At 40.9% G+C, this 23755-nt stretch overlaps 1 protein-coding gene across 2 annotated transcripts in view; it reads left to right on the forward strand.

The window, feature by feature from the left end:
* Positions 1–23755, forward strand: part of CSMD1 (CUB and Sushi multiple domains 1) — a 963313-nt gene that overhangs the window by 183524 nt on the left and 756034 nt on the right. For both annotated transcript variants that reach the window (XM_083495378.1, XM_083495379.1), the window contains exon 2: positions 8054–8270. In XM_083495378.1, coding sequence (XP_083351504.1) covers positions 8054–8270 — 217 coding nt within the window. The remainder of the gene's footprint in view (positions 1–8053; positions 8271–23755) is intronic.

Here is a 23755-nt window from a genome sequence, read left to right on the forward strand (position 1 = left end):
AAAACTATCCTTTATAATCAGGGATATATTCTGAAAATATAGGTTGGGATTCAGCTAATGAGTCCTGTTGTTGGAAGCCCCGCAGAAGAATTTCTGCTTGTGATACATGTCTTCCAACCTTGTCTCCTCTGCCTCCATTCCTCAAAATTGGCTTGGGTGAGTAGGCACAACCTTCAGAGCAGCATTGGTGGGAAGTACGTGGGAGGGGAGAGGTGCATTGTTCTGCCTGGCAAGCCAAAATGCTTGTCCTGATGGAAAGATCACTTTAGTGCAACGTCAAAATCCTCCCATAGGATTCTTAAATGGCTAAAGTATGTGGTGTCTTTCCTCCAGGCACCTGTGTTTTACTATGAGCTACACAGAACTTATGGCAAAAAATAAAAATAGTGACTATAGGGAAACACTTTCAATAAATGGTAGATATTCCAAGTGGGTTGAATGATTAATAAGTCTTAATTAATTAATTATACCACGCCCATCTGGCTGGGTTTCCCCAGCCACTCTGGGCAGCTCCCAACAGAATATTAAAAACACAATAAAAGATCAAACATTAAAAACTTCCCTAAACAGGGCTGCTTTCAGATGTCTTATAAAAATCAGATAGTTGTTTCTTTCCTTGACATCTGATGGGAGGGCGTTTAATTTTTCAGAAAAAAATAAAGGCATAAATACCAAAAGGTCACAGAGCACAACATACGGTACACATGAAAACAAAAACAGAACGTTTTTATATAAGTCAAGGCTGATAACCGCAGAATTAACAATCATATACAAAATGTGCGTCATTTTTGGAATCATGTGGAAATGAAATTCTTGGGGGGGGGGGAGAGATCTATGTTGAACTGATAAATGCTGTGCTGAAGAATGATTATTTATCAATTGACATTTACCAATAAATGAATCTAATAGCGTTTGGCCATCAGATCTGCATATTTGTGCACAGTCAATTTGTTGACCACATCTAAATTTCTTCCTTTTGTATGCCACTGAACAGATTGGGTAGCCAGCTCTACAATTAAGGCAGAATGAGCCAGCTGCCTCAGGCAGACTATTCAGGGCATCATGAAAGGGTATAGAATTGTTAGCAGATTTTTCTCCTGGTATAAAAAGTAGACCCTTAGAACCTGAGGGTTGAACATAGAAATAGTGCTCAAGTTTTTGATATGTTTAAAAACACCTAGGAAACATTTCCCTTCACCATTTGAATCCCAAAATATGCACCAGATGTGGTCTCCTTAGAGACAGGATAGAGTGCCATAGCCTACAGGGGAGACTATACATATTCAGGCTTATTAATTGCTGATCAGTTAGTCCTTCCTCAAGGCATATTGGCAGTTACAAAGAAACTTCAGAATCACAGGTGGCTACTTGGAGGGGTAGATATTTATAACCTTTTCAAGACAGCAGTGACTAATTTCTTTACACAGGAGTCCACAGTACTGATCCCTGAGTTCCTAATCACTTAATAGGAACTTTGCACCAAATCTATGTCTTCCAGTTTAAGTCACAATGACCTTTGTTATCTTATTGCAACTATTTTCCAGTGAAATCCTCAGTTGCAAATCAGCTTGGTTTGTATGCAAGTGGTTTTAATAAATAAACCATATACTGTCATATAGCCCTTACTAGTTGTCTGAACTGAAAAAGTGCAATTCTATTAACATAGTGTTATTGTCACATTCACAGCAAAGAACAGGTAATAATTGCTGCTCTGTATAATAAATCATCTCACTTATAGGTCCTGAACAGGTGTGTGTGTGTATGCATATACATATGTGATCTGTTTGAAACATGGAATTCCAGTAGTGAAGCATATTCAAACTCTCTGAAAGCATCCCTGTCAAACCCTTGTTCATTATCTATGTATAGTCACTATATGAAGATGGACAGCAGAATAGTGCCTCCTCTTCCTGTCTGTGAAATATATGCATAAAATCCAAATAAAACCAACAGCAGACAGTAAACATTGCCAGGGGTATACACAGTGGCTTGTTCAATAAACAGCCCTTTGAGTGAGTGGAACAGCTTCTACTGAGCAATAGGACTTCCCGCCTCGTCCTGTGCACTCCCTAAACCCATTCTGGGGGTTGTACCAACCTTCCAGAGCAGATTTTGGGGCAATGTGGGATGCACACATTGGAAAGAGAAAGAGGAAACTTAATTTGTGCAGGTGGATGTCATTCTGCTTGTACATGGTTTTTTAGTTGAATATTGCCTAATATATAGAACGGTCCAATAGCCTAGTTGATGGAAACCTGAGCAAACAAACATGTTTTCAACAAGATATTTGGAAGAACCCTACTATAGCAAGAAGAATGAATGCCTCTGCAGGGAAGGACTGTTCCCATTCAGTCACTTAGCAACATATTGTAAAATGAGGCATCATTAGCAAGACCTCATCTGATGATAATGAAGAAGAAGGGTTTGGACTTGATATCCTGCCTTTCACTCTCCTTAAGGAGTCTCAAAGCAGCTAACAATCTCCTTTCCCTTCCTCCCCAACAACAAACACTCTGTGAGGTGAGTGAGGCTGAGAGATTTCAGAGAAGTGTAACTAGCCCAAGGTCACCCAGCAGCTGCATGTGGAGGAGTGGGGAAGCGAACCCAGTCCACCAGATTAGGAGTACACTGCTCTTAACCACTACACCGTGCTGGCTCTTGATGGTCTTAATGTTCTGGGAAGGTTTTGAAAGCTATAGCCTAGTCTTGAATTGGGGTGTATGGGGTGTTAGGCAAGGGACACGTTGTGTTCCTTCTCGGGTGGTCTGTCCACCCTGCACTCACTTCTCACCTGTGGCCCCTAGAACTGGCATCCAATGAAGCTGGGTGCTGGAGAATTCAAGGCAGACAAAAATAATACTTCTACACCCAGCACATAGTTAAACTATGGAATTCACTCCCACCATAGGTAGTGTTGGCCACCACCTTGTGTAGCTTTAAAGGAGGATAAGACCAATTTGTGGAGGAATTATTAGACTCTCAATGGCTACTGGCCATCCTGGTTCTGTTCTATCTCCTTTGTTGCTAGAAGTGTGCCTTTGAATACCAGTTGCTGGGAATGGCAGCTGAGCAGATTGTAATTATGCTCAGGTTGATCTTGTGGGCTTCACATAAAAATCTGGCAGGCCACTGTAAGAAGGGGATGCTGGGTGAGATGGGCCATTGACCTGATCAGATAGGGTCAAGAGAACACTCGGGGCATGACTGGCTCCCATGAGTCTTCTCCCCTGTATTTGCATTCACTGTGCATGGAGACACCATGGAGCACTGCTTTAGAAGACAGAGAATAAGAGAGCTGACTCTGCCGTGGCAATACTCTGTTCCTCATTATGCAACAAGAAGGAAGCATTCATATAATGTAGCTTGTTGCAGCTTCCTATTGCCAGCTGAGAGTTCTCGTCCCTTGCTTCAAGCTATGTTTAACAGGATATAAATACATTTTTAGGAACTACTTAATTATAAAAGGCATTACATTTAGGGGAAGAAATGTGGCAGTATCTGCATTATAATGGCTTGGTTTGAACAATTGGCAGATATGCTAGGAAATCCTTCTCTTTTTAAAGGCCTACTGAATTCCCACAGCTTTAATATCTATTCATTAGAGTTGCTGATTTAAATTTAGTAGAAAATGGTTGCTTATTAGTCCTTAGTTTTAACCCGCAAATCCTTTTTTTATTGAATCCTTTATGCTGAGATTTGGAAACTCCCACAAGCATTTGACAGCATTTCAGTAGAGGATTTAGACTTAGAGACCTATTCATAGGAAGTTTTAAAATAAAAATAAAAATTGTAGCCTGGAATAATTTTTTGTTTTGGGTATAACAGCAAGTATTGGGATTATATTTGTGCCTAAACTGCATGTGAGAGCCTAAGCATTGTGCACAAAACATCGCCCCCTCCCAACTTTTCTCTGTGCAGACATTTTATTCATTACAAAACAGATTGATTTTTAAGCCTCAGTGTAATTCTAAGATTCGGCATATCTGTATTTGTGGGATTAATGAGCTCAGCAAGATGGATAGAAAAAATGTTTGTGGTAAATCAAGGCTACTTGGTAAGGGGTTGCCTGTTAATAAGCTGCCTGCCCTCATATGGTTCTGCAGGGTGTATACTATACAATCTCGGAGCAAAGCCCTGCTGAGCAAAGTCTTAGAATTCAGTCATGACTGGAAGTTTTAGAAAACGAGGCTTTTATTGACTGCCTAATTTAGGGGCCATGCACATACTGTAGTCCAGTATCAACACTTTCTGCTAAAAAGTCAATATCTTATACTTTGCATTAAAATATGGTGTCTGTGCCTTCATGTTCATAAAATGTATGCCTGAATAGTTGTTGTTGTTGTTTAGTCATGTCCGATTCTTCATGACCCTATGGACCAGAGCACGCCAGGCACTCCTGTCTTCCACTGCCTCCTGCAGTTTGGTCAAACTCATGTTTGTAGCTTCGACAACACTATCCAACCATCTCGTCCTCTGTCATCCACTTCTCCTTGTGCCCTCCATCTGTCCCAACATCAGGGTCTTTTCCAGGGAGTCTTCTCTTCTCATGAGGTAGCCAAAGTATTGGAGCCTAAGCTTCGGGGTCTGTCCTTACAGTGAGCACTCAGGGCTGATTTCCTTAAGAATGGACAGGTTTGATTTTCTTGCATGGGACTCTCAAGAGTCTCCTCCAGCACCATAATTCAAAAGCATCAATTCTTCCGCGATCAGCCTTCTTGATGGTCCAGCTCTCACTTCCATACATCACTACTGGGAAAACCATAGCTTTAACTATACGGACCTTTGTTGGCAAGGTGATGTCTCTGCTTTTTAAGATGCTGTCTAGGTTTGTCATTGCTTTTCTCCCAAGAGCCTGAATAGTACTTTCATTTATTAAAATAGGTATCCTACTTTCCCCTGAAGAGCTAAGGGCAATGTGCATAAGAGAAAGGATGTCCCGCATTTCTTCTTCACAAAAAATGTCATGATGTAGGTTAGAATGAGAGGGGCATGTGCTTGGCTCAGGGTCACCCACCGAGAATCAACTTGCCTCAGAAAGAATTCAGACCCCCAGGTCTTCCTAGTCCAGCACTGAGTCCACTACAACACAACTGGCACAATGCAGCACTCCTGACTAAAGGCATGATCAAACATTTTAGCACCTAAACTGAAGCTTGAAGTTTGGTAATTAAGGTTTTACTGAAGTCCCAGCATGGGGTTTGGCTATTCCAGGAACAACGTACTCAGCATTAGCAATATTAATGTGATCACACCAAGCCACATTACTTATTCCCGCTGGCTGTTATTGCTTGAGAAGCTGTCGCACTAGAGAGACAGGGGAGAGAGATGTTCAAGATTTAATTTGTGCTGAAGCTCAGCCCCCAAATTTTCTCGGGCAGGGTCCAGCCTTGCAAATAAGTCAAATAAAATAGGGTTCTATAGGCTGTGTATGGAGTGTATGCACGCAAGTAGGAGTTGGGATTGGGGCTGCTCTGATAGGCAGTGTGAAGCCTCCCTTCCCAGCTGAGGGTATTGTTAAATACCATGGTGATTTTTAAAAAATGCATAAAATTAACACTGAAAAACTTTTGCAATAACTGAACTTTGTAAACCTTTTGTGACCAGGGCAGGCCTGGGCAGGCTGGGTCATCCCCTTATATACCTGCTGGGATTGACAAGCCATCTGATCCTCACCTGAATCTCATACCTCTCCTGTAGCAGCCTCTGATTAGTTATCATTTAACTCTTGGGGAAAATAATTAGCATCACAAGTCATGTGCACAGAAGTTGCCAAACCAATTAACCAACTAGGATTACTGCTAATAGCACCAGTTTTTCTATTGGTATTGCTGGATAGTTTTGATGAACTACAAAAGCATTTTTAGTTTGCTTTCTGTTGCCACCCTGGAACTTTTCTTTATTAGTGCCACTTTGTTTTGTACGATTCCTTGCCAATGAAGGAAAACAACTTTTCTGCTCTTACTGTATATGTTGATAATATGATTTTGGTTACTGAGGACAAACAAGATTGTACAAAAACAAGATTGCGTGCAGGCCTGGCCAGGACATAGGCATCCTGACTGTGACAAAGGTGACCTGTGTGCTTGCTTGCTTGCTTGCTTAACAGCTGTTGGGAACTTCAAGGTCCCTGCTCTCTCGTCTTATGGTCTTTGTACTGGACCTGGAGATTCCAATAGAGAGCATTCTATGTCAAGAAGGAGGGCAAGTGGGTACTCTATCAAATGACATGGAGCAGGGCCTTTTCAGTGGTGGTGCCCATTGTATGCCTCACTCGTCCCAGACCAGGATTTACACCAGCATAATAGAGTTGGCCAGGATGCCAGAAGGGATACAATTTATGAGCTTTCACCATTATCTGCACAGCAGGGGGTGTTAAGTCAACAGTGCAAAGGCTGAGCTGAAGCATTCCCTGCTGGTTACCTGCTTCTTCCTGTGATAGGGGTCGCTGTTTGGTAGTACCCAATTGGTTAGCTGTCAGATTCTAGAGGTCCCTATCGGTGGCTCTTAGGTAATTCACAAAATACAGAGTCCATTCATAAAACACAGTGTTCATTCATAAAGCAGTAATATAAATCTCCATTGCTACATATTGGGTGTATATTTCAGCAGTTGAACGTACAGGTTTATGGCCATGCTGTAGTGTAGTGCTTATGCGACTGTGAATAAAAGGTGGCTGGGTTCATTGTCTCGGGGTTTGGGGGGAAGAGGTGACAAAACTGATTTCCAATAAGTGCCCCTTTTATTTCCATAACAAGTTGTTGAGTCTGTACTCTGAATGGTGACACCAGGGACCAAGAAGGTGCAGGGTTTGTCAGTCCAACCCCTGCACAGTCTCATCAGGACTGACATTAAGGCAATTGGGCCTAATTGGGCCCCACGTGCTGCTCCTAAGGGGGTCCCTGTACCAGGGCAATCCAGATGGACTTTATTTATATCTGTAAGAATTTGCAGACTTTTGCTGTGAACTGGGGCCCTACAAAAAAAAAAATCAAGTTGCGCCCCACTGCTTCAAATTGGGCCCCACTGGCTAGCCCTGAGTCTCATAGTTGCTGGGCCTGAGTTGCCCTGTCCTTGCATGAAGTCTTGGGTTTACAATTTTGGGAGAGGGGAGACTGCGGCACTGGGGAGTGGGCAGGCTGGCTAGGCCCCCTAGATTTAGAGGCCCTAGGCTTCACCCTACTTAGCCTATACATAAATCCGGCACTGGGTTAAGGCGGCAGCCGCCCCTCTTTCACTGACACCGCTGCAACATCAACATCCCGAATGTGTACTGTAGTATTTATTTACTTGTTTATTTATTTAGCCATGCCCCTCCCCCCAGATTGGTCGGCCCAGATTGGTTGACCCAAGGAGTGACGCAGCCGGGGACTCCCTAATGGTGTGGGGGCTAGCCACGCCCCCCGCACAGAGGGGAGAACTCGTGACGAGCCCGCCAAAATGAAATGGCTTTGGTGGGCAGGCGCTCGGGGGCTGCAAGAGATTGCTTTTTCAAAATTGCCGGGGGGGCTGTTTGAAACTAGCCCGGGGGCTACAAGTGGCCCCTGGGCTGGACTTTGGACATGCCTGTTCTAAATGTTCTTTCAAAGACTGAAGCACAACAATTGAATTTTGCACCATCATCCACAAACATATTAACTTGATGTTCAACATTTCCTATTGTCACTCCCTTCACAGAGGCATCTGCACATAGTTGTATAGCTAAGATCTCCATCACCACTGCAGAAAGCAGGTTCTGAAGCTTTAATTTTTTTAAAAAATAAATACATTATCCTATGGTAACTCAAGGGTACAGGAGAAAAGGATAAATTAATCTGAAACTTATACTAAAGCAAAATATCTGTTAGATATCTCACTCAGGACTGTTCAAATAAACATGCTGTTAGATGGTTTGACACATGCCATGGAATGCTGAGTTTTCAATATTTCTTTTCATGTTTCCTATGATAATTAGAAATATATATATTTAAAACTAGGTAAAAAGAAATATTAAAATTGGAAAGCATAGCTGTTCTCACTTTTTTATTCTCTCTCTCTCTCTCTCTTTGTTTTTCAGGTCAGAACTGTGGAGGGTTAGTACAGGGTCCAAATGGTACAATAGAAAGCCCAGGATTTCCTCATGGCTATCCAAATTATGCCAATTGCACATGGATCATTATCACAGGAGAACGTAACAGGATACAATTATCATTTCATACGTTTGCCCTTGAAGAAGATTTTGATATTTTGTCTGTTTATGATGGGCAACCACAGCAAGGAAACCTGAAAGTGAGGTAAAGTTATTCATGGCTACACTTATACTGTTTATAAGATTTCTGTTTCGTGAACAATTAGTGGTTCGCAGCAATTAATAGCCACATGTGTTCTACTTTTCATAATGGCAAAGAGATGGATTGATGCTTGTTGAAAGTCAAATGATCTGTTTCTCCTGATTTTCAGCTATAACAATCACAGTTGCCATTATTTCTCTACGTTTTCTCTTCTTCAGAAACGGTTGTCAAGTGCCGGGGGGAAAGCATTGTTAAGTTAATGTCTGACTACTCTTGCTTATATAGAAAAGCTTATTGTGTTTCAGAAACAAATTTGGTAATTTCAGTAACATGTAAAATGGGGACAATATAGCAGATAGCACATTCAGTTGCCTCATTGTTCAACTGCCCCCTCCGAAAGAAAAATATTGTAGAAGGGAAATAAAGGAGAGTGATGTACTGTATTTCTTGCAAAAAGACTTGGTGCATTGGTTTTGAGCTTGGTATGTGTTTTCAGTCCTACACTTCTCTCATTTCCCTGTATCCCAGACACAAGGCTATCCTTGGAATATGTAACCAAAGAGTGAGGACTGAGTGAGGATGTCTTATTACAGATGTATATGAATGCAGCATGATGCTGTGTTTCTGCAGACCTCTTTAAATAGCAATCCACATAGCAACAGTCTCCATGGATGAAGCCTTTTGCATGCACTAGCTTACTGTGCAGATTGGGTGGTATTCTTCACGTCACCACTTGGTATGGAGAAAAGGGCTTGATTTACATGGGAAGACAGTACCCAGGAGTGGCAGACTTCTGCCATTGTAATTGTATTAAATGTGAAGCCTTCTCCAGTTGGTGAACATATTGTGTCATTCCTGCATGCTTGCTTTGCATGAGTGGTTTTAAACACTTACTGTATATGTCCCAACTTTGCTGCTCCAATGCTGGGTTGGCCAGTCTCATATTTTGACCATTTATATTGTGGCCATTATTTCCCACCATACCTGGTACTTCCTGAAAAGCCAACAAAAATAGCCTACGCCCAGGCTGCTTCAAATACCACTTTTGGTCCATTTGGATTCTCTTGCTAGCTGGGATTAGTTTGGTATATCCACCAACCAGGGCCTTAGTTTCAGTCCACATAGTTACGTTTATTCTGAAAAGGTGCTGGCTTTTTCTTGTTGTTGTTTGAATCATTTCAAAGACAAGCATCTTTTCAATGCTACTTTTCCTGTTTTGCTGTTGCTGGCTTTAGGTCTTTTGGCATTAATGTTTAACGCTTTATGCTTTACAAAATTTGTGTGCATTTTCAAATGATTATCCACAGTGTGGTCACCTTGCTTGCTGCAAAATGTACTAAAAGCATGGCGAAGAAATCCTCATTCATTTTAACACTTAGGCTGTATTTCAGAATCTGAATTCAGTACTTCCAATATGTACACAGGGACCTGAATGTATTCTTAAAGTTCTGGACAGACACCGGCCTATATTGTCTGTAGTGGTGTAGTGAGGTTTCATGTACACTATGGAAATGAATGCAGAGAGCATTCATGTGCACTGAACAGAAGTTTGCAAAAGTTCTGTGAAGTTTCTTTTTATTGTGTGTCAGGTATTTCCCACTGAAAAGATGTTTCTGAGCCAGGGATTTCTTGTAACATATTTGATGTATTGTGCAGCTTTGTTTTCATCTATAATGAACCCACACCCACATCAAGCTCTGGAGAAATGGTCTTAGAAGCCCATCTGTAACTACTAGAAAGTATAGAACTTGTTCTTACTGCTAATGTGCAACAGGGAATTGGATTATTTTATTTATTTATTTGCCCTAAATAAGCATATTGATGGGGGGAGTTTCTAACATTTTTATTCTTGTGCACATTTATAAAGGGGAAGTAATAAATTGGTCAGCTACAGGTAAGGATATTTAAATAGTCATAATGCCGCAAGGCGATATATGGCTTTCAAAAGTATGAAAGTGAATTAAACATTCCATATTTATATTGTATTGTATTGTATTGTATTGTATTGTATTGTATTGTATTGTATTGTATTGTATTGTATTGTATTGTATTATAGTGTGTGTGTGTGTGTGTGTGTGTGTGTGTGTGTGTGTGTGAAGAAACAATAGCAGCATCACCATAAGACTAGCAACGCAGAAAAAAACAAAGGTTAGCATGCGCCCCCTCCAGTTGAAGAAAGTTCTCTTCCTCCCAAGGCCTCTATTTGCAAATGAAAGTCTGTGTCTTTTGGCCTGTTCATGGCTAATTAAAGGATGTAGGTAGAGAGTATATGCTCAACAAAGATGCGAAACTTGATAATGCTGCAATATTAACACTCCAGAAGGTGGCAGCAACAAGTTTGAGTACATTGCAAATAATTCATCCTACCAAAGGCAGCTGCAAAAGAGGGCTAAGTTAGGAGCAGAATGAGGTTAAATGGCTCATCTGGCTTCAGCCAGTGATGGGATGAAGCACACTGCCTCCCACATGTGCCTTACCTGGATCCTGGTTGGCTGCAAAATCACCCCAGCCAAAACTGTATGGGTTAAGTGGAAGGGATTGGACAAATAGTCACTTCTGCCCTGCCACTTTGGCCCTTAAATTTTGGTGTTCTCTCAAAAAAAACAGTTTAAATATTCAAACACACAAATGCAGACTGCTGCTTACATCTTGCAGTGATGTAACAGAACTGCTTGCCATGGAATCTTCTTTTTTAAAAGAAGTGATATGTAGGTCATTATTTAAGAGCACAGTGCAAACATATGATGATTTGTGACTCAGTGGTGTCTACAGCGGCATTCACTCTAATGAGGAAAAATGCGGATAATGAGTGCTATCACTAAAATAGCAAGTTCTAATTAAACTAGAACAAAAAAGCTCTAAGGATAAGCTGTTCACATTTTACACTTTGAGCAGTTTTATTTTAGATATACAATTAACGACACTCATGGCAGTGCTGGAATATAAATATAATACAGAAGTCAGGAATGGTAAAATAAATTAGTAATTCACTGAAAATATACTGCTCGTTGCGTAATATGTGTTACGCATGCACACAGTACATGAAAGATCAGGTGACTTAAAGCAAGAACCTTCTCAGTTTGGCTTTCTGCACAGTCCCCAGGCCACAACCCAATTAGGCTGTGCACTCTTCTTGAATGCTTTTGAATGGCACTTGAAGTATCATAATGCTTCTTGTTTACCTTAAGGGAGAATGGCAGTGTGTGTATGTTTTGTCTTGCCGTATGCAAGGTGGTTCTTTTAAAATGAGATTCAGAAGTAATACAAAACACAAGTGAGTGAGAAGATGAAAGGTTTTATTCTAAACAGCAAGCAATATACACATACCAAGCAAGCACCTCAATCTGCCACTTGGAAGCCCTCAAGAAGTGGTGAAGTGACTCCCCCAGTCACCAATGCATCAGGGATGCGGGTGGCGCTGTGAGTTAAACCACAGAGCCTAGGACTTGCCGATCAGAAGGTCGGCGGTTTGAATCCCCGTGATGGGGTGAGCGCCCGTTGCTCAGTCCCTGCTCCTGCCAACCTAGCAGTTCAAAAGTATGTCAAAGTGCAAGTAGATACATAGGTACCACTCCGGCGGGAAGGTAAACGGCATTTCCGTGTACTGCTCTGGTTTGCCAGAAGCGGCTTAGTCATGCTGGCCACATGACCTGGAAGCTGTATGCTGGCTCCCTCGGCCAATAAAGCAAGATGAGTGCCGCAACCCAAAAGTCGGCCATGACTGGACCCAATGGTCAGGGGTCCCTTTACCTTTACCAATGCATCACTTTCTCCAAACAATGTCCAACATCAAATAAGGTTCTCATCACTAACTCTTCCTCCTAACTGATTAGGACATTAAAGGCTGTTCTCATGCCATCAAAGAACTTAACAAGAGATAAGGAGAAGAAGGAAGGAAAAGAGGCAGGAAGAGGGCAACCAAGTCAGATCACTAACTCCTTGAAATATAATTTTATCTTCCAGATAGATTGCCCATACATGTTTGTGTAGGTAGGTAGGTAGGTAGGTAGAAACCACTGACTTTGGCATGGCATGAATGCAGAAGTCGCATTTGTTGTTCGTCCCAGTTTTGCCTCTGGCTGCACCTACTTTTTGCATCTGGCTCTGCCCTGGAGGAATGTGGCCCCTGAGCTGGAAAAAAAAAGTTTTCTCACCCCTGAATTTAAAACAGTGGTCCTTTGCTGAAAAACAGTAGCTCAAAAGTACTGTGCTATATCTGTTCAACATGAAAACACCTGCCAAAACCCAAACAGACCTGTGGAAAAGTAATCAAATACACACGAGAATTGGATCCATTTCAACTACCAGAAAAGGCCAAGGTATTAATAAATTTAATCCGCCAGTAAAAACCTACAAACTGTTGTATCGGTGGCAGATATAATCTATTAAAACAGATGCTTAAAATGCTTTTACAGCTGACGTGGCATTTAAGACCCATGGCAACATTTAACTGACCATCAGCAGGGTGGGGGTGGGGAATTGGAAATGTCACTTTCTCATGTTTGTCCGCCTCCGCAGATGCAATTTTTCAATTGCTTGTTTTTATAAAAACTGAGTGCAGGTGCCACAGCCTACTTTGAAGCCATACTACATGAGAAGTGGAATAAATGTGAAAATGAAAAGTCAACAAACTAGCACCATGGAAGCATAAAGAGTTGTGAGCCAAGCATTGTGAGCCATGTTTTTTCTAGTACAGAAATGAGGGATTTATCTCTATTCTAGCAGTGTGGGAGACGAAAACCCATAAATGGGCAGAGCAAACAGAACCCAAATCTCCCTCAGCCTATTTAAATGGGCAGCTCCCCAGAATGAGCTATTTGTCAAACTCTGAAAATTTGGTGTGAGTGGTGAATATTTTAGTGGGTGTTAAACCAAAAATGTTGGACTTGTCCAGGACAAAAAAAAAAAAATGGTTTAAAGATTAAGGCTACTGGATTCATGATGCTTTGAGGCTATTACTGTCTGTCTGTGTAATTCAGGCATAGGCAAACTCGGCCCTCCAGATGTTTTGGGACTACAACTCCCATCATCCCTAGCTAACAGAACCAGTGGTCAGGGATGATGGGAGTTGTAGTCCCAAAACATCTGGAGGGCCGAGTTTTCCTATGCCTGTTGTAATTATTTCTGTGTTCCTGTAATACTCAGTTTATATGTGTGTTATTACAAGGGAAATACATGGATTATAAAAAGGGCACCCCCCCCAAGCCTCTAAATTTGTATTTTCCAAAGGAAGCTTAGCCAAAAAAATATTACTTGAATTTCTACCACTAGGAAAGGATGGAGGCACAGAAAACTACTGTATATGTGCATTTACAATCCAGAAAAATCATATTTCCAGGAAAGGTGGGCATCAGCCTTACACATTTTTAAATAATTTCTTTTTATTATTATTCTCTGCTCCAAAGACTGGTATCTATGTCTTTAAAATATTTCTATAACAACCACAGGATAAGTCTTTAGTAGTGTGTTCACTTAACATATCACCAAAAGAGATAAATTGCATTACCAAGACAAAGAAAAATAATGTCCAGGCTGACAACAAAGATGCTGCTGTAGCTATTTGCAGCTGCAGGGATGGGGGGAATTCTGAGATACATTTGGAGAATTTCTTTTCCCTTGTAAACATTTGGTGAAATACCGCCCCCCATGCTGTTTCTCTGACCACAAATAGGGTGCAGAATTTCAAGAGGCCATTTGCACACAGCTCTATCTTAAACAGCATGTATTTCCCACTCTAATTACATAAGCCTTCTGTAAGTCAAATATTTCTTCCCTCACTTTCTTTCACAGTTCAGGTTAAAGCTTACACTGTGTAGAAATGTAAAATTAATTCAGCATACTATTTAGCAATGAATCGTCCCTGTGTTCAGTTACACAATCAGCTTGTCTCACAGACGTATTAAGTCTTTTGCCAGGTGAGCTTCTTTTATAATTTAAATAGCATAATAAATAACCTTCTCCTTGCTACTTTGGGATTGAGCTGCCATAAGACATGTTGTTAATCCTCTGTGTAGTTGTACCATTTACCAGAAGATCTTCTTTTTGTTTAGGATGGCAATACACCTTTCAGGGTGATGCTTTCTTAAATAAGCATGTTTTCCCCACCCAAAGCGGTCTTTGAACTCCTAGTAAGATAAAGCAAATATATAATACATTTTTTCATTCATTTATTCTGTTCCTACTCCAGTTACTACTATTTGTAGGAGGCTTCAAAGGTGAAGGGTTGGATATATATATATATATATATATATATATATATATATATATATATTCATGTGCTTTTCTAAAAGACCTTTTATATATGCAAGACACCTTGCTTCCCCCTTATATTTGCAATTTAATTTGACTTGAGTGACAACTGGAGATAATGATAAAGGATGGATGCTTACACACCAAGGGCCAGAGGAGAAATCTATTTTAAATTGATTTCTATACGAAATGTGGCATTTTGGCCACTGGTGAGCATGGCTCACATTGGACTGCCTCTTACACTGAGCTTCTAATTATGTCTGAGCTACACATTAATTGTCGTGTTTTACTTTCTTAAAGAGTGCCCAATTGGTTATATGAAAAAAAAATACATAGAAATGCTCGTGTTATATCTGTAATAGAAAAAGGGTGTCAAGCCCCACACTCTACTATATTTTTATAAGTATTAGCATATAACATTTTCTATACCAGTAATCTGCATTGTTGTATGTATCTGTTTATGTTCTGTTTTAGGAAACGTGGAGCGTTCATATATTTTATGAAAATATACACGTTTTTATATGCATATGCTCATATTTTTAGTGGAACTAAAATAGCTCACCACTTGTCAAGATCAAGGAATGAGATGGGAATTGGGGGAGGGAAAACACTGTGTGTATAAACTTGACACCAATACTTTGAGAAAATTCCATTCCTATAAATAGTGTAAGATGACATTCTAACAAAAGTGAAGCAGAGGTTGCCTGGTGGTCTGAATCAACTGTGCTATGTGACTTTACTGCAGCACAATACAAGAAAATGAGGTATGAGGGAGAATGGCTGTTGACCTTAGTAATTTGGCCTGCAGTAAAAAAGGTATTATAGAAAACCAAAGTTTAGAAAAAGGTGCAGGGAAGAATCAAGCTTAATTCACTACAACCTGTAGAATGTCAGGCTTCAGGGAATCAGTTCCCTCCCCTGGTGGCAGTAATTAAGCAGATCAAACGAAAGGAGCATTCTTACCAGATAAATTGTTTAATAATCACAGCGAAAGACAAAGGAATGCAAATCACTCATTACCTTCGGGTAACGAAACTTTCAGGTTGTGAACGTGGCAAACCTGGAAGTGTATACTTCCAGGTTTCGCCGCACGTGCATGCACAGAAGCGGCGCCTCACGTTGCAGACTTTTTGGGGTACTTAATGACCCCTGGAACGAATTAAGTTCGTATCCCGAGGGTCCAGTGTATACGTCACTCCTGTATCGGGTAATCTGAGCTTGTTGCCATTGCGCTTTCTGTTCTGTCACTTTCCAAGCCCGTCTATTCTTAGGCAAAGGTGAGGATCAGGAATGCTATCCAAAGACACTGAATCTGCCAGCTTTCTCCCTCCTGGTGTATGCTCTTCCAGCTCTTCCTCACCCAGTATTTCCCAGCTTTCCCCCTCTCGACTATGCCCTTCTGCAAACCACTGTTCTAAATCAATATTGTCCTCCTACCCCTGGGAAGGTTCAGAAAAAGGGGGGGGGCTCCCACCATTTTTCCTCAGTCCAGTCCTTGACATAGAAGTACACTATGGGGTCAAAAATGTTCACTGTTACAGTGCACAATGACAGTCAAGCCATCAGAAATACATCTGAAGCCTAACCATGCCAGAGACTGTGATGCAACCATGTATTCTCATACACATATTCAACCCAATTGCTACCTAAAACATATTAAATGAGAGTTCACAGCTGCCTGTCAAAAACTAGTTGCAGGCTGCCTTCACTCAGTGCTTGAGCACAATTAGATTTAGCCCAGGCTGAAAGGCTAGAGATCATCATGGACTAAGCTTTCCCAACAATTCAGGAATGTTCATGAGGACCGGTTCCTCATCTGTCCCTAAACTATTAATTCTTCTTTTAATTTGGCGATCCCTCATAGTCGAGTAAGATTGTCTTCCATGAAAACAGTCTTAATAATGAGTCTGTAAGTGACTGTGGACGTCAGTTCTGGATATCCACATGGCCTTCCACAGTGGGAACATAGATTTCCAGGTGGGGGTTGACCATGGTGAAGGTTTGCCAGACGTGCCTGTTACGATATTGAAGCAATGCAGCCGCGAGCTACTGCTAGCTTGAAAGCAAAACATAATGGGAATGTTGGGACTGTTCCGTGGGAAACAGAGGGACAGTCAATTCACAGTGTAGAGGGCACCAGAATTAGCTCAGAGTGTAATATGAGCTGTACAGGAAGTACAGGAGGAGTTTGTCTCTCGGCTGTTGGAGTTTGAAGAGAGCAGTCATGTTTTCTGTAACACTGCAAAGACAGAAATAAAGGCATGTAAATACATTTCTGTCTATCTCTTTCCCCTGCCTGGGGGGGGGGGCAGGAAAGAGTGGTGTGTTCTTCTCACGCTGAGAAGGAGCGCCTATCGCGACCTCTGCCTGGATCTTGCCGGGTAAATCTGAGCAGGGGAGCCTGTTGCTCTACATATGTCTACATATTTGCTTAAAGAACATATTTACACCTCTGTTGTTGTCCACCGGTATTTCACTTTCCATTCTTAAGTTAGGAATAGAATAGTTGTTTGGAAGACGATAATCATTTATAAGTGGTCTGTGTTTTGCAAGGGTACAATAAAGTTAGTAGTACAATGGCTTTGTAAACAACCGTTTTGGTTTCCGTGTGGATGTCCTGGTCTTCAAACATTCGGTGATTCAATTGGGAGAAAGCTGTGCTCACAGAGCTCAGGCAATGCTGGATTTTGGCATCAAAGTTGGCCCTTGTGGAAATATAACTGCCCAAGTAGGAAAAGTGGTCAACATTTCCCAGCGTTATACCATTAAGTTTTTTTTCTATTGCTGAAGTTATGGTAACCTCACTCTTTACTTTCAGCCTACTCAGATTAAAGAGTTTATCGATTTCGATTTCTACCCCAAGGGGCAATTGTTGCTAGGAATATTGTATCAAATACAGAAACCTGTGCTTTCATTTATATATTACTGAATTTAAAAGTTGATTGCCTTTAACTAAGTTGATGTTAACAGATATCATAGAAGCCCTACTTCTTTTTTATCAGATAAAGTTAATAGGTGTTTTGTTTTGAGTGTTGGCCTCGGCACTATCAAGATGAGGCTTCAATAGTACCCTGGACAGCTCCATGCAGAACTCAGACTGTTTGAGCAAGAATGCTTCAGCAGCTGTCACCCTTAGACTGAGCCTTAAAGGTGAGATGCAGCCCAAGTAGCTAGCTGCACCTCCCATAAGAGGAGGCGGCTCATTTAAAAGGGCCTAGGTTGCTTTAGTGATAGTTGTCCCCAACAGAGCAAGGGACACTGTGGTTCCAATAGGGCTTCTGAGCTAGATTTCCGAGTTCTAGAAGCAAGTTCCTCCTATGGAAGTGTGTATGATTTAGTATGTATATATGTGGCTGCGCCTAAGAGCAATTTCTCCCCCCATTCCAAATCCCTTGAAAAAGGAGGCCTCAACCCCAGGGCCAGGACAATAAGAAGGAATTTCCAAAATGTATCTTTGCATATCTGGAGGTATGCAGAGCTATTGCTGATATGTGGCTTGCTTGTGTGTGTGTGTGTGTGTGTGCGTAGGTTGCCCTACTCAACCGCAACAGACCAACATGTTCAGAAAATGCATATATGCATTTGGCACATCTACTGAAATAAGACATAGACAACACATTGTACGTATATGACAATTCAGTTCAGGGTTACAGCTGACCTGAAATCTGCATCAGCATCACTTTCACATGGCATCCCACCTGAATAACTAATTTGACTTAAATTGTTCAGTCTTTGGTAATGATCCATCTATATATGTAGCCTTACTAGCTATTCAATAATGATTGGTTAGAAAGAAACTAAAAGACCTGGGACACTGGAAGCACAGAGATGCTGGCTGCAATTAAGGTCCAAAATGTGTCTTCCAGATACCCTTACCTTGCTGTTTCATATGCTTGCTGACTCTGGTAGACATGCTAATTGTAATGAATCTCACAAGCATTTTGTTTTTAACAAATGAAGGTCAATTATATATTTACTGTCAAAACAATGGAAGAATAGCCATTCTAAAGGAGGCTAATAATACTTTGCACTTTCTGTCTTTGTAACAAAATATGTGTATAGAATGCACATTTTCTTCAGGCAGCCTTTTAAAGGAATTTTCATATCCTTCAGCAACCAAATTACTAAGATCTGTTTGGATAGAGAAAGGGGTCACATTCCTTAAAATTAGATAAGTGTTTTAGTTAGATGCATGATTTAAAGCTTATTCAGCCATCTGTTGATAGCTTGGTCATCTACATCCAATGTGTTGCACTGGCATTCATCCAATTGTCAGTGAAAAACGCCTCAGAAAATGTCACTGATTGGCAGGATTATCTGACAGGCTGGGGACCATGAGAATACAGATGAATGTCATTTAGGCAAAAATTACCTTCAATCATTTGGACTACTGTGGAATAACAGGGATGCAGTGTGGAACTTCAATTGGTTTTACCTTTAGTGTAGATAAGCAGCAAGTTACTGTTATCATGTTGTCTGCCCACATATATCCCATGCAATTATTATTAAGCATCCCTTATTTTTAAACATTTGATGTGACATAACGATAAAAGGTAAAAAAAATTTAGCAGTGCTCATCCACAGTACTAAGATTGGTTTATAGAGCCAATTCACACAGTTTAGATTAGCAAAGCATTTTTTCCTTTGCAGCATATTATATCACAGTCAGCTGTTGTTTGAAATAAACATATGTTGCCACATCACAGTAATAATGATGGAAACATAGAGAACGGCCTTATACTGATTAATTTAATTTGTTCACCAAGTTCAGGGTTGCCAACACTGATTGGCCACAGCTCTTCAATATTTCAGATGGGGGACATTCTCAGCCCTATCTGGAAGTGGAAAGGATTCAACCTGGGGCATTCTTCATGGAAATCATATGCTCCAACACTTAGCTTCCACAAAATAGTTTCCTCACTAGATAGGTCTATGAAAACACTCCCCCATCTGCTACCATCTGAGATAAAAGTTACAGTGATGAATCAAAACCATACAGAGTTTATGGACCTGGATGTCCACAAGATGATAAAGCTCAGACTAGATATGTACTCAGTACAGACCAAATCTACAAGGCTAGGCTGAGTTGAAATGAAACATTCAGCTGGGTAACATTATTAAACTCCACAGTTCTCTTTAAATGTTCCAGATCTGGATGACAGCCACCTGCCCCAATTCACACACTATCCCCATAACATTCCAGCTCATGAAAGGCGACTGACCAAAGTGGCAAACATTTGCTTAAGTGACAAATATTTGCTTAAGAATTTTGGGGGGTGTTTATCTGGAAAATATCAAAATAACATTGTTGGATTTAGAAACTCTGATAAGTGACTGGGGAATGGCTGTGTTTTCTTCTTCTTACACATAGATTTAGAATTTTGGTAAACCACAAACAAACCCAAAACATATCTTAGATAAAGTGCTATTGGTTGTGCATATATATACGTATTTCAGTCTTAATGTGAGCAGCCATAAACCAGGGAAGATATTTGTTTTCTGATATGCATATTTGGATCACACGCTACACATCTGTAACCTATCTCAGATAATATCATACGATCTTTTTTTGCACTCAACTATGATTCAGTGTGTGAATCAGTTTTTAAAAGGAAGAGATGCTCTCTATATCTTTCGTGCGTATCAAAGGTGAATTTGTTGTCGTCTTCCTAAATCTAGCTCTCCTATAGAAACACACAACTATTTTAAAATTCTCTTAGATTTTCACTTCTGTTCTATTTGCAGTAGATAGTGTGAACAATGTCACCAAAAAGAAGAAAATAGCAGATGGCAACTTTAGTATATAGTTGTCAGAGCAGTGCTTTCTAGGCTCCTTAAAAGAACCCTTTAATATGCACGCATCCTTTTGTAGGCTTTAGAAATGCATAAATCTGAGCAGTGGAGCCTGTTGCTCTACATATGTCATTGGACCCCAATTCCTCTCTCTCCCCTGACCATTAGTTATGTTGGCTAGGGCGGATGGGTGTTGTAGTCTGGCATAAAGGAATATTGTTATACAGTGGTACCACGGGTTAAGTACAGTGGTACCTCGGGTTAAGAACTTAATTCATTCTGGAGGTCTGTTCTTAACCTGAAACTGTCTTAATTCGTTCCGGAGGTCCGTTCTTAACCTGAAACTGTTCTTAACCTGAAGCACCACTTTAGCTAATGGGGCCTCCAGCTGTGCTTTCCTGGAGAAGACAGAATAGACTGAAATCATCTGTGCTTGATAACGTCCAGATTAGACAACTATAATGTGCTCTGCACAGGCTGCCTTCAAAATCTTTATTTGATCAAAAATGCTGTTGCTGGAGTTTTGACTGCTGATAACATAACAACTCTGACATTGTATCATACCCATTCTTTTCCTAGTCCCAAATCCATGTGTTGGCTCTGAGGCTTTAAAGCCCTAACAGAGGCTGAGACAACCTTCACCCACATTCCTTCCTAAATACTCTTGTTTATTATATGAAGTCTTTCTCCATGTCCCTGTGCTTGTTGAGATTCTTATGCAGCCCCCCCGCTGTTCTTATCACTGTAAGTTTTTAGCACTGCCTGATGAAAACATGGCAATTTCAATGGGGGATGTGGTGGTGAATAGATTAGGTTTAACAGAAAGACATGGAGCTCCTATATAAGTAAAGGAGTGCATTGGTTTGTTTGTTTTTTACAACCTTTCTCTCCTAAGCATTTCTAACCAGTTTTCATTGCAGACCTTTGCAGGTGGAACTTGATCCCTGGTTACCTAAAAGTGTTCCTTGATATTTCTCATCAAAGTCCAGTTTTGTTTGTTTTGTAAAACTTTTGACTTAATCCCTTAGGGAGAAATCTGAACTCCTGGAAGGAAGCAGCAAGGTTTCAGACTAGTGTAGAGAGAGGGAAAGGTGGCACAGCAGACAGGTCCATTCTCAATAGCTAGGCCCTGTTTCAGGGGCGTGCATCAACTATCGCTGGTGGAGGTTTTACCTCCATCTAACCATGGTTCTGCCAGATGTCCTGTGATGGGCAGAACCTTCCACTAGTAGACATCGCCACCTCATCACAAGCTTCTCCAGTGCAGCAGATTGAGAATTTGGAATTCCCTGCACCTCTTCAACCAAAACACAGCAATTTTGTGCAAACTTACCTGAAAGTGATTTACTTCTATGTTGTTAGAACATGCTGCTCTATTTGCTCACGTTCTCATGAACCTCATCTCTCCCTTCTCTTACCCCTCCCCTCCCGCCAATCAAAATCTGTAAGTTCCCTGAGGTGGGAACCTGCATTTTCCATGGTCAACATATGTAAGTATCAAAAATGCAGTAAAATATCCATAAAGTAGTAGTAATAGTAGTAGTAATATTGATGAATGGGAACACCTGTACGCCAAGGTATACATTCACAGATGGAACCTCTCCCCGTCGTAGATCCAATTTGACTTATAAAACACTGAAATATTTCTGAATGCTTACTACCATGCAACTGTGGGCATGTTTACTCAGATACAAGCTATATGGTGTTCAAGGAAGCTTATTCCCTGTTAAATCTGCATAGGATTGTAGCATATAAAGTAAGCATAAACTGAACTGAGTAAGCAAATGCACCCCACTGAGGCATCAAACCTGTGTACGCAGACATATTCATATCATCTAATTGGTACCATTTTCTTTTTCACGAAGCAAAGAATTAAGCCCATCAGCCTGTCACAAAGAATTTTGCTTTTCAGCACATTGACTCAAAAGACCTAAGATATATAAATGAGCAAATCCCCACTTAGTGTGATTATTTTCAGAAGAAGAATGGATACAATCATCCTTTTCAGACAGGATAATTTGTATTGGTAAATAAGTAACAGAAAGCCTATATTGGGGTGGGAGGGCATTAATATTGCCCTACTGATTTTCACCCATAAACTTCTTGTGACAAAGGACTGGGGAATGGCTAATCTGAGGAGGTGGTCAGTGTGCCAGCCAGCTGGCCACCTAAAGGGAGAGTGCAACTATCAGAGTCTCCTGGCTATTTGCTTATAAGTAATGACAAGTAAATGTATGCATAAAACATGCAATACAATGACTTCAAGGCATATACCTTCTCCTGGCCTGCATAGGCTGTGACAGTGGCAGTTGCTGGCATTCATGGAGACTGTGAAAAGTAGGTCATTTGCTTGACCTCAGCTCCTGGCTATTGTTAAACTTGCTCCTACCAGAACAATGGGATGTTAACAGGGGATATTTCTCAAGGCTGAAGCATTAAATGTTTTCAAAAGCCACAGATGCTACTGTTCAGAAGGCGTGTCTGGCTCCAGCACTCAGTGGCTGCTATTTATGCAAGTTGTGTGGGCTGTGCGACAGGTTTATCATAGTATAAGAGTCACAGGGTTCAGCGTGGAAGGCAGGAAGCCAACAGATATATTATGACAGATAAAAATGGTACGGGCCAGATGAGAAGAAAGCCAAAGGTGTGATTAAACTGCAGTAGTATTATAAAAAACAACAACCAGTAGCCTTTTATTGAAAACAGCTTTGATTACTTAACTCAGAAGTATATAACAAACTTGGAAAGGGTAATGGAAACTTCAACCATTCATGACTTCCGTGGATGGAAGGAAGGAAGGATATTTTCATTCAGAGGACAAAACAAGAAGGGATGGTGTGATGGCACTCCAGCCACACTCGGTCTCCTGCCACTTGAGGAAGGAAGATCCAGTTATCACTGAATGTACTCCTCTGTCCAGTACACCCTTTCCATGCTTAAGAACTCATTCCCTCAGATAAATGCAGTTTTCTACAAGACTACTTTTTATCAGCCAGCCTAAAAACTTACCTGACGTCTCCCTGAAGCCTCTCAGGGCAGCACAGTTTATGGCTTCTAGGCATGTGGGTGATTAAAATAAGTCAAAACAAATTGTTTTATGAAATAAAATATAATGTTTCCTGAAACAAAAGAAATAAGTTTTAGGAAAAGGATATTACAATGAAAAGTCACAAAAAGAAGCATATACCCAACGGAGCAAAGGAATAAACAATGAGTCTTCTTCCACCAGCTTTAATTACAATCCCTAAGGCTACAAGCTTTCCATCAAGGAAGGGAGACCTTTGGCCCTCCAGATGTTGTCTAGTGGCCATGCTGGCTGTGGCTGATCGGAGTTGTAGTTCAACACCTGGAGGGTGATGTTATTTATCATTTTACTCAAATTATTGAATAAGAATTGGGACACCTCAGAATACAAGCCTAGCCCTCTGTGGAGTTTTATAAGGTAA

Source organism: Podarcis liolepis (genome assembly GCF_965112155.1).
Source record: "Podarcis liolepis genome assembly, chromosome: 3".
Lineage (NCBI taxonomy): Eukaryota > Metazoa > Chordata > Lepidosauria > Squamata > Lacertidae > Podarcis > Podarcis liolepis.